Source organism: Peromyscus californicus, unplaced genomic scaffold (assembly GCF_007827085.1).
Source record: "Peromyscus californicus insignis strain IS unplaced genomic scaffold, ASM782708v3 Scaffold_4__1_contigs__length_199733344, whole genome shotgun sequence".
NCBI classification, from domain to species: domain Eukaryota; kingdom Metazoa; phylum Chordata; class Mammalia; order Rodentia; family Cricetidae; genus Peromyscus; species Peromyscus californicus.
This window is the reverse complement of record NW_026294562.1, coordinates 32,667,586-32,679,820: the sequence shown is the minus strand read 5'-3', so window position 1 is coordinate 32,679,820 and position 12,235 is coordinate 32,667,586. Positions and strand designations below refer to the sequence as shown.

The 12,235-nt window shown below is 42.4% G+C and overlaps 1 protein-coding gene across 5 annotated transcripts in view; it reads right to left on the bottom strand.

Moving 5' to 3' along the window:
- Positions 1-12,235, bottom strand: part of Ermp1 (endoplasmic reticulum metallopeptidase 1) — a 63,804-nt gene that overhangs the window by 37,429 nt on the left and 14,140 nt on the right. For all 5 annotated transcript variants that reach the window (XR_008213139.1, XM_052713733.1, XM_052713734.1 and 2 more), the window contains exons 5-8: positions 12,009-12,155; positions 11,329-11,421; positions 8,782-8,994; positions 6,734-6,954 (exon numbers count right to left, since the gene is read on the bottom strand). Coding sequence is in view for 4 of the 5 variants with exons in the window: in XM_052713733.1 (XP_052569693.1) it covers positions 6,734-6,954; positions 8,782-8,994; positions 11,329-11,421; positions 12,009-12,155 (674 nt within the window). In the remaining variant the exon portion in view is untranslated. The remainder of the gene's footprint in view (positions 1-6,733; positions 6,955-8,781; positions 8,995-11,328; positions 11,422-12,008; positions 12,156-12,235) is intronic.

Genomic DNA, 12,235 nt, shown 5'->3' with positions numbered 1-12,235 from the left:
TCCCTGTATCATGCCAGAAGAAAAGAGCCATCTTCTGCTATGGGACAGGAGAAAAGCCAAATTAATTAAGGGACTATTCTATTACGAATCTCAACTCTTTGATTCTATTCTGATTCTTTAAACTTTTCTTAAAGTATGAATTTTATATCAAAATTTACAAGATCAATATATATAGATATATATACATTTTAAACTTTGTTAAGATATAAATGGTCACATAGAGTACTAACTAATTCTAAAAAGTCGCATATATAGTCTTTGTTTTCAAGTCTCTTATCAGTTTTTTGCAGGAAATCACGGTTAGGCCTAACATCAACTGAAGTCTCCAGGAAGAAGATGGGGCCCCACAACAACAACAATTCCACGTGGACAATAATGACATCACTAAGCTGACAAACATCATCTACAGATCAGCTTTGAACTACAAAGTGCTCAGAGCAATTTTGAGAGAGCTAGCTGAGATGATCCAGTCTCAAAGACTACTTGAATAAGGATTTGAGATAAACCCTGAATTTTGGCATTATACACAGACTGGATAACGAAGGATATATGTACCTTCCCTAGAATTTGACAATTAACCTAAAATTTTTCTTTTAGGATAAAGATACCTTCGCCCATACCCAGAAGGAAGCAATTTCAAGAATACGACGCCCACATTCCCAAAGAGGTGGTGTGGGGCGGTTGGTTTTTTTGGTCTTTTAATGGGTTTTGGGTCTGGGATAATTTTCATTGATTAGGGGGGGTTGGTTACAAGTTGTTGTCAAGGGTTAGGAAAAAGGCTAAGCAAAGGAGATTAGATTTAAGGTTCTTATTAAAAAAAAAGAAAGAAAGAAAGAAAGAAAAGAAAAATGTAAATACATTGGATTGGATTGTTTTATATTGTATACAAATTATATATATTGAAATTGTTAGAAAATGTTATATATATATTTTTAATTGTACCGTTCATCTAACAATGTAATGCAATTTTCTGATCCTTGAATGTTATTACCAACTATTAGGATATAAAGAAATGAAAGTTAGTAGTTAGACATTATAATAGAACTTGTAGTTATATTAGGTATGTTTTCAAGATTGAGTAGATACATTTTAGATAGACAGGTTATCTTCAAACCCTTCAGAGATCTACAGAATATGGCATTTAAAATGTTTTAATAGCTTAGAAAATTTTTCTTTTTTGTTATGACTATGAGACATGTCGGCTCCTGGCAGTACCAATCTACTTCAGAGAAAATATGGGCATTGAAGAAACTGTATATGGAGTTAGCTTTCATTGTGGCAAAAGTTAGCCACTGGACAACAAAGTATCCTCGAATCAACAGGACAAAATGAACAGACAGGACATGAAACAAAGGACTACTGATTCTTGCCAAAACAAGTGTGGTTATTGCTTTATCAAAAGGCATCTTCAGAGGCCAGGACAATATGGCACCATCCCTGAAGTGGCCTTCGCAATTCGGAAAAGGTACAGTGCCCTTTTCTTCGAAGGCAGCTGAACAGGCAGTGGGCCGATGGCCTCTGATGTGCAATGGAACAGCAGCTGAAACAGTTATTCTTGAAAAGTAACTAAGCTCATGCCTCTCAATAGTAGACTGGCATTTGATAGAGGGATATGGAGAAGAATGGGATGCTGAGATGAAGCCATATATACACAGCCAAGAAGAATGGACAGCTGAATTAAAAAACCATCAACAATTTCCAGAATTTAAAATCCTGAATCATGACATGACACTAGTGGAATTCAGGTGTTTCTGGTACATGGACTACTCTCACTCAATGTGAGGTTGAACTGTTGACCTTGTGTACATCCTACTTCACAAATGAGTCTGTCAGATATGCTAAGCCTATAGGCTGAAGATGATGCCCCAGCACTGCGGAGAAACCTCAGGTGACTGTCCAGACAGCTGGCTGTTTCTGTCAACTCACAAATTTTTTGGAAGTTGCTTGCATGCACTTCCTGTTTTTATTTTTGTTAGCTAATATTATTTCCTTCTTGGGTCTCTGAGGGAGTTGAAGATTAGTTAGTTATAGTTGAAGGTTAGTTAGTTATAGTTGAAGATTAATTAGGATACATTTTGGACTTACCAAAATAGGATAGATAATGAAATTATTTTCTCTGAATTTGTCAAATACAAATGGACTAGACATTGTTTAGGTATTTATTACTTGTATATATTGTATATAGTTATTGTACTTTTGTATATAGTTTTTCTTATATTAGTTATAAGCTTTTTCTTTTTTTTCCTTTTTATTAAAATAGAAAAGGGGAAATATGGTGATATTTTATTTGTATTAAAATGTTATTTGTATGTTAACAAATAAAGTTGCCCGGGGGTCAGAGCTATTAGCAAGCCATAGGAAAGCAGGGCAGTGGTAGCGTACGCTTGTAATTCCAGCACTTGGTAGGCAGAGTTGGGTAAGTCTCTGTGTGTTCAGGGATACAGCTATTATTGGATACACATGCCTTTAATCTTAATACCAATCATGGAAAACCTGGAGGCCTATACAGACAGGCCATGAGGAGGCGGTCATGTGGTTGGGTTTACAACCAATGAGAAGGCAGGACAGGAACTCTATATAAAGACTTTAACACAGGGGTAGCTCTGGTTCGGAGAGGTAGGACCACCGCAGGAGGAAGGGTAAGGTTTTAGCTCTTAGCTCTGACCTCTTGGCTTTCTTCTTTGCATTGGTTCTGTGTTTCTTATTTAATAAGAAGGTTGGATACATCTACAAGCATGTACAAAGCCCTGGGTTCAATCTCTAGTACTATCAAAGCAAATGCTTCCCTGAGAAATGAAAACTGAGCACATCGTTCTTCCACTGTGCCTTCAGCACCGTGTATACGATCACACCACTGAAATCAGTGCGAGTAAGTGGAATTTACTCAGCATTTCCATCCCACAACTATGCAATCAACAACATCCAACCACATTTTGATTCACATAGAGAACCATGCTGAGAACAGGCATGTGATCCTCAGTCTCAGTGTGACTCTTTGGGAAACTGAACCCATTCTGAGAAAAGTATGGTCTGAGCCATAGTAGATGGCTCACGTCAAAGAATCTTTCTTCAATGGGGCATCATAACATCATTTCACATTAAATGACAGATAACAAAGAGGATGTAAGAGGATGCTGGATGATAATCTTCATGCATCCATCCTAATCCATGTCAGGACAAACTGACAAACTGGGGACTTGAAGGGGTGTCTGAAGTTGGCTGTGGTTTGTTCTGTCTCTCTGATCTTTCAGAATTTACCCCAATACCTGGCTATCAGGTTTGTTTTTATTAATAAGACCGTTTAAGATTCGTGTTACATTTGGCATCCAACGTTCATGGTACGAATTCTCGAAAAAGCCACTTGCCTGTGGCCTTGTAGTCCCCAGCTCAGGCCTGAGAACTGGGGGTCAGAGAACAGAACAGCCTTTACATTAAACATAGAGGTTAGGCAGTGGTAGCACACGCCTTTAATGCTAGCATTCCAGAGGCAGAGATCCATCAGATCTCTGTGAGTGCAAGGCCACACTGGAAACAGCCAGGCATGGTAACACACACCTCCCAGAACTTGAGATCTCATGTCTTGCTTGGAAAAGACACATGCCTTTAATCCCAGGAAGTAATGGCAGGAAGCAGAAAAGTATATAAGGCATGAGAAGTTTTAAGCTTTGAGGCTTTTAGCAGCAGTTCAGCTGAAATCCATTCGGGTGAGGACTCAGAAGCTTTCAGTCCAAGGAAACAAGATCAGCTGAGGAACTGGAGAGGTAAGGTTGGCTGGGGCTTATTCTGTCTCTCTGATCTTTTAGCATTCACCCCAATATCTGGCTCCCAAGTGTGTTTTTATTAATAAGGCCATTTAAGATTCATGTTACAGGTATCCATGGACTGTCCTGAAAACAAAGAGCTAAGATGTCCCCCTTCAGTTACATTAGAAAATTAAACTATTACTTTCTCACTGTAGTTCATTTTTGGCCTATTATTTCATAACCATAATCCCTAACTTTTGCCAAACAGTTTTACACAATTGAAATCATAACAATATGAGAATATTCTCTAAAACTCAGTATGAATTATAGAAAACTGTATTTCTCTTCCCATTCCTAATAATGAGGATTTTGTTTTGTTTTGTTTTGTTGGTGCTTTTTTGGGGGGCAGGGGTCTAGACAAGGTTTCTCTGTGTAGCCTTGGCTGTCCTGGAACTCACTCCATAGACCAGGCTGGCCTCGAACTCAGAGATCCACCTGCCTCTGCCTCCTAAGTGCTGGGATTAAAGGCATGTGCCACTACCACCCAGCTCTAATAATGTGTCATTAACCTTGATACTAAGACCATACTTTGCCAAAACTTATATCTTCAGACATGAGTATAAATGCTATGTAACTCCAGAAACGACCAAAGTAAAAAGGGACCACTGCTGGGACGTGTCGGGTGAGGGCAGAGCAGCAATGGAAAGGGGAATAGCAGGGTACAAGTTATCTGACCAGGGAAATGGAAAGGGGGGGGACTCTAGTTGGGGACAGGGAGGGAGATAAATAGAGGAGGAGGAGGAGGAGGAGGAGGGTAAAATAACAGTAAGGATGTCTGAAAAAATTTTATGGAATCATACTACAAACTACTATCTGCTGTGGGATGGTCTGTATGTCGAGTGTGTTGCTGATTGGTCAATAAATAAATCACTGATTGGCCAGTGGCCAGGCAGGAAGTATAGGCGGGACAAGGAGGAGAATAGAGCTGGGAAGTGGAAGGCTGAGTCAGAGAGACACTGCCAGCCGCCATGATGACAAACAGCATGTGAAGATGCTGGTAAGCCACGAGCCACGTGGCAAGGTATAGATTAATGGAAATGGATTAATTTAAGCTGTAAGAACAGTTAGCAAGAAGCCTGCCACGGCCATATAGTTTGTAACCAATATAAGTCTCTGTGTTTACTTGGTCGGGTCTGAGAGGCTGTGGGACTGGCAGGTGAGAGAGATTTGCCCTGACTGTGGGCCAGGCAGGAAAACTCTAGCTACAACTATCTACCTTGTATATAAAATATACATATATAGTTTAATGAAAATTTTCATATAGGCTGACAGTGCTCCCTCCAAGAGCCAAAGACCATCTAACAAAAACCGTTAACACCAGGCTTAAGAAGCCCTCTTTTGAGTTTTTGGTCAGAGCTGCCCAAAACATTACAGACTATTGTTGTTGCCCTTGGTTGCCCCGCACAGGTGGAAGTCCCTATATTGCTCAAGACACCATGTACAGACACAGAACCCATAGGCCTGTAAGCGTCCAGCGTCCAGCTTCCAGTTCCACTGACCTGAAAGCCTTCTTTCTCCCTGAGCACCTTCTCCCTTCTTCCTTCCAAAGGAGGGAAGCAGCAACAGTCCTGCCTACCCAGCACAATGACCAGCATGGATCACTGGAAGCCCTCAGGGCACAGCAGTGACACACAGAGCTTGGTGGCAACCAAGCTCTAATTGGACTCAGACCTACTCAGAGAGAAATCACGCCTGGTACTGGAAACCTACCCAACTACCCAGGGCTGGTGAAGTCATGGATCTTGGAGACCTACAACCACTGTTTTTAATCAAACCAGCATAATCCTTAACTACATTCTAAATGTCCTTATACCCACATATAAGTGTAGTCCTCACCCTACCGCAAAGAAACTTTGCAACAGATGGAGACCATTAGAGAAAATCACAACCAATCCAAATGTAAAGTTGTGGAGCCCAGTCCCAGTGGATACAACTACAAACAACTCTAGACCCAAAGGCTCAGGGAACATTTCAGAAGTGGGGGCACAAAGACTGTAAGAGCCTTGTACTCTTGTACTCTGTAAGAGCCATACTGAGGCTATGTCTCCAGTAATGTCAGAAGCTACATACATAGTCTCACCAACGTGACTGTCTAAACATGAGCCGCACAGTGACAATAACAGTAGACGTGGTAAAGTAGATGGGGAAGCCCACGAGGCCTCAACCCTACACAGAGAATGATAGGCACTGAGGAATGTTGGGAGAAAAATAGTCTTTTAGGGAAGAGCACAATTAGCTATCCAATAGTAATGGCCAACTCTATAAAAACATATGTGATTAACAGTACATAGACTAAACAAAAGGATATATTATGAAGATATACTTACATGCACGTAACAACAACCAATGAAAATAGAGGCCATGAATTTGAAAGAGAAGGAAGGGGTATATGGGAGGGATTAGAAGGTAGAAAGGGAAGGGGAAAATGATATAATCTCAAAAAGCAAGGAAAACCACTGAGAAAATTTTAAATGCATTGTTCTTTTAGGGAAGTGCTCGCTGTGTCAAGTTGTGCCTAAGTACACAATGGCCTAAGTACAGGCGATGCAGCAGACTTCAGCCATGCCACCAACATCAGCCTTACAGTCCAGAAGAGAACAGTGATAGTCACACATGGGTAACTGAGTGGACCAGTATGGGTTGGTGAATGGAAACACAGTTACAGAAACAACAGCGGATGCAGAGAGCCACACAAGCCTCACCATCACACCACTCTAAACACTGCGGAAAACACAGCTTTGTAATTCACTTGAATTCTGCATCCCAATTCTCAGAATAAGAAAACGCCAGGAAATTAACACCATGGCAGCATTTTCTATAACCATGCTGAACAATTTCTAATAGTTCTAAAAGACCAGGCACAATAAATTTCACTTCTTTGTCTTCTATTCTTGAAAGCAGCAAAAAGAAAACAAACACACACCACTTACCACATAATAAAATCGTTTTGCAAGGGTGTGTATGAGTATGATTTTGGCCACGGTTGCAGTTCCATACAGGCAAACAGCCACATAAAAGTGGTTGTACCACGAGAGAGACTGTCCGATGAGGGAGACGAACACTGCTATGATGAGAACGGTGACAAGGCTGGTGAACCAGCTAACGAAGGTGATGGCAAGTCCGCACAGGAAGTCTCGCGTGTAGTCAGCATCTAAGCAAGGGAAAACAGAGCTAATGTCACCAGCTCCATCAACTCAATTCCACAACCAGCCCGTGCTAAAGGGGCGAACAGGAAAACAAAACATTCACTACTGTAAGTGAAAACATTGAAATGTCCTGGTGTAGAGAACTGTCAAACCCAAGAATGGGATAAGAGTAAAGGAAGCCAATCAAGGAACACTGAGAGTCCAAGGATATTAACTCACAAGAGCGATTCTGACAGCCTCCTTACCAGGGAAAGAGGAGGAAATCATCGTTTTGGGGATGCTTTGTTTATCCAAATATTAGCAAGGATTTTTAAAAGGCAAAGTTCCACATAAACTCTTGCTAAAAGACAGTAAGCAGAACAGGGCTGGCAGGATGGTTCGGCAGGTACGTACACTGGCCACACAAGCTGAGCAGCCTGCGTGCAATTCCCTGACCCCACAGAACTGAAGCCCACAAGCTGTGCACTGACATATACTCCATGGACACTACCACCCCCACATGCACTTACACAAATAGATGAGTAAATGGAAAAATGTTTTAAAAGATGCTAACATTGGAAAACAATGACAGGGAAAAAAACTGGCGATAGAGAATTATTTAAATTGCTAAAAACTTACCTTGAATAACATACAACAATTTAGACTCTGAAACATTTTGAGCAGAAATGATTCAGGCAGAAGGGAACAGTTTAGCCAGAAGCAATGCATCCATCTTTTGGACTGTGATGATGGCCTGTAGCGGACTTACCGGGACCTTTCACTAACATTCAATCTACAGGGCCAGCAGGATAGCTCAGCAGGCCACCTTAGTGTGACCCCTAGGACCCACATGGTGGAAGGAGAGAGTCAATTCCCACAAGCTGCCCTGATTTCCATACTTGTGCCTGTGCCCACACCCACATCCACAAAATACATAAATATGTTTAAAAAATAAAAAGGGAACTTCTACAAACCTTTTATTTCTTTTTGGTTGTATGAAATTTTACTTTTAACATGGGTTATAGAGTTGAAAATAGTATAAAATATTACTGAATTTCAAGAAATATTAAAATTTATTACTAATAAGTAGGGAAAACATTCTAACAGTTTCTAATTTTTCCTGAGAGATACACATGAACACCTCTTTTTGTATCGTTTACAATATTGAAGTTCTGTTTCAGTATTACTAGTAATTTATATAACAAAAGACTAACAACTGTGAGAGTCATGGGTGACAGACAGGCCAAGGAATACAGTGTTATCTACCCACAGATCCCCACACGGCACAGGATATCTACCCACAGATCCCCACACGGCACAGGGTTATCTACCCACAGATTCCCCGCATGGCACAGGGTATCTACCCATAGATCCTCACATGGCACAGGGTATCTACCCACAGATCCCCGCATGGCACAGGGTATCTACCCACAGATCCCCACACGGCACAGGGTTATCTACCCACAGATCCCCGCATGGCACGGCGTATCTACCCACAGATCCCCGCATGGCACAGGGTATCTACCCACAGACCCCTGCACGGCATGGGTATTGCACCGTGTAACAGGTCTTTGGCCTTATTTGGCTCTGCCTTTCATTAGTTTGGCTAAGGCAGACAAATCAGCTAATTTTACCCGTTTCAGGGTGAGTGAATAAAAATGGTTGACTTCACCAACCCTGAAAGTATTATGAGCATACCAATTCAATACTCATCTAGGAATTTTTAAAAATATAAATCAAGCACTATTCCCTAAGATGCTGTGCTTCTTGGGAAGAAACAAAAACAATAGCTGAAATCTCTCCAGCAAATCCCACCCCGTTCCAGTCTCCACACCTTAGAAGGAAATACTTACTCCTGTGTCTGGGCTGCAGCAGTTTTGTCCCCAGGTACAGAACAACAGCCATGACTACCATGTAGTTTATTATTGCGCCAACACGAGAAGGGTACGCGATGACAAGCAGGCCAAACACATCAAAGAAGACCATGTTTCCATGCCGATACTCAGACGAAGATGCCAGCATGTCGGATGTAGCTAGGTGTTTAAGAACTGCTAAAATGTTGTCACCTTTTAGTAACAAAGATAAGAAGGTCTAGTAAACGAGTGGATGGTGACTTGCATACAGCCATGTAAAGCAAAAATAGATCAGGCACAATCGGAAATACAAGTGCCTGGGAAGAATGTGAGCAGGCACCCTTCCTACCATGCACTGCTCTCCCCGTTTCTTACCAAATTTCCTAGGTAAGGCCCTGCTCCTGCTCTTCTTCCTCTCCACTTAGAAGCTCAGCCCTGGCCCTCTGTTAGAGCTATTCCCTAAGATGAGTGAACAATGCCAAAGCTCTGCTCAGGCCTTGCTTGGGGGATACACTGTAGCCTCGGGAGACCCAGTTCTAAAGGCCAGAATTCAGGGGTGTGATAGAAAAAAGCCTCTTGAGAAGCTGGTCAGCACAGAACAAGTTGTTAAAGCATGTTAAGAAGTATTAGGGCCGGGCGGTGGTGGAGCACACCTTTAATCCCAGCACTCGGGAGGCAGAGGCAGGAGGATCTCTGTGAGTTCGAGGCCAGCCTGGTCTGCAAAGTGAGTTCCAGGAAAGGTGCAAAACTACAGAGAAACCCTGTCTTGAAAAACCAACAAAAAAAAAGAAGTATTAGGAAGGGGAGGCAAAGGCAGAATGATTGTGAATTCAAGGCCAGCCTAGGTCACACAGCAAGTTCAAAGCTAGCCTGAGCTACACAACAAGACCTTCTCTTAAACAAAAATAAGCCAAAACCAGTTTTTTCTAAAAAGGGCTGGAGAGGTGGTTCTGGGACCAGTGAAACGGTGCTTTCCTAAAATGCATGCACAAGGCCTGGGTTTGGTCCCCAGGACTTCAGGGTGACAAACCAGAACAATAACCGTAAAAAGCACATGTAGTCAGAGCGCAGAGATGACAACGTCCAGGCCAGCCTGGCCTACATAGAGAAATCCTACCTCAAAACAATAACAACAAAAAAATTAAAAATTTAAAACCTTAAAAGGTGAGCCAGGTGTGGTCATGTATGCCTGTGATCCCAGCATCTAGAAGCAGAGGCCGGAAGCTGACAAGTACTAAGCAGTTGGGCTACACAGTAAGTAATAATGATAGGACCTAGCTAAAAAAGAGCCTGTCCAGATTGACAGAACTATGTCCACGAAGAGGGGAAGGTTCTATCTCTCTCTCCCTCTCCCTCCCTCCCTCTCCCTCCCCCTCCCTCTCTCTCCCTCTCCCCCTCCCCGTCTCTCTCCCTCTCCCTCCCTCCCTCTCCCCCAGCACCCCTTCCATTGTTCCTATCTTCATCTTCTGTCAACACCGGTCAAGGCTCTTCTTATCCGCTGAAATGACCGTCAGAATGCGAACTCCTCACCCTCTGCCCCATACTATATTGCCAGACCTATAACACCTAAAATCACCTTAATGAGTTCACTTATAGACTCAGACCTGCAAGGATTCCTATTCCTTTAGCTTATTTCTGAATTTAAAAACTTTGGAATCACACTCTTATTTATTGGGGTGCTGCACCCCCTGCACATATCTAGAGGTCAGAGGGACACTTTCCCAAGCTGGTTCTCCTCTTCCACCACGTGAGTCCCAGGGATCAAACTCAGCTTGTCAGGTTGGACAGCAGGTGCCTGGATCTGCTGAGCTAGCTCATCAACCATTCTTTGTTTTATGCCAGGGTTGGAATCCAGGGCCTCGCACATGTTAGGCAGCACCCTACCACTGAATCCTTGATCGTTTTTTAAGTCATCTATAATTTCCTTCCCCCATTTCCTTCAACCTTATCTTCTACTTCTGAAAATATTTCATTCTAGTCCGAGAGTCTTCCACACCCACGCCCCACCCCCATTTCTTCCTTCCCCATGCTGTGCTCTTAAAAGATCATCTTCTCTCCACAGGCCAAATCCCCTATCAACTCTTTCAGGCTCAGGTTTGCCTCCCTAACGCCTCTAGATCTCTGGGAAGAACCGGAACACTGCGCTGGGTAAGTACCTCATCTGTCCTCTGTGCACCCTGGCATGGGCCCCTGTTACCATTCTCTACTCTCGGCTGGTGCAACAAACCCATGTCCCAATACTACCTCCAATTCACAGCTCTCACTTCAGCTACATTCTTTACTACTCAACAACCCTACAGACCTGGAACCACCCCTTTCAAACCCTCACGGTCAAGCAGCATCCTTGCCACAGCCCTGAGTCACTCCTTTCTGAGTAATCACAGTGACTTTCTAAGTTTTTAATTGCTAAGTCAGACAGTAAAGACTAAAATTCAAGCCCTAATCTTCCCAACTCCAAATCTAACTCATTCAACCACACAGGCTATAGAATGTACTTTCTAGCTATTCCATCACTGTATGTCAAAAGTCAAACCTGTTAATACCAACCTGCTCTCTGAATGGAATCTATGAGAATTCTGTCCGCTGTGTCGTACTTGGTGTGATATATGTATCCGTTTTCAATAAAAGCTAAGTCTATTCCTAAGACAAACAATGGAAAAAGTCATCTTACTTTAAAGATCAGACTTGTGTTAGGCCTGTTTAACATATTAAATTCTAAAAGACCAAATGGCAAAGCAGGAGGTTAAATGTCTGTCATATTCATGATGTCATAAACCCTTTTCTGTTCTTACAAAATCTGTAACTATGGTCTATAATTTAAAACATAATAATTAAAGAAGCATTTTAAGTCACACATTAGGGAAGAAAGTTTGGGGAATAGAATTCAGGCAGTTAAGAGCAAGATTTACAGTTCAAATAAACTATATAAGTCACCAAAGGAGTTGGAAAGGTAAGACAACAGGGTGGGAGTCCAAGACCCTGAGGATCCTTGGCATCTCTGGGGATGAAGTGCTAACCCGTTCTCTCCATCTCCCACACCGTGGTACACACCAGCCTACAGGTAGCATTTCCGTTACTATGGGTTTTTGAAAGAGAGCATCAAGAACTCTACTCTGGTGAGTCAGAAGATAAAGCTTTCACATACAGTGTCCTCTCAGAAGCTACTCCAATGTTCAAGAAGTAAAGTCTGCTTTTGACACAACAGCCTGGGACCGCTGACAGAATACCTGGAATGTTTCCAAAATCCCTGTAGATTCGGAAGTCAGTATCGGAAGGAATGATTCCACTCTGAAAAACCTCCTGAGCCACCACAGAAGCAAAAGGGTGTTTGGCTGCTGAAACATAAGCCTGGACCAACCAAGGGTTTTCAGGGCCTGAAATGAAAGGAGACAACACAATACAAGGTTAATCAGAAAGCTCTGTTCAACATACCCACACGTGGCTGGCGGCACAG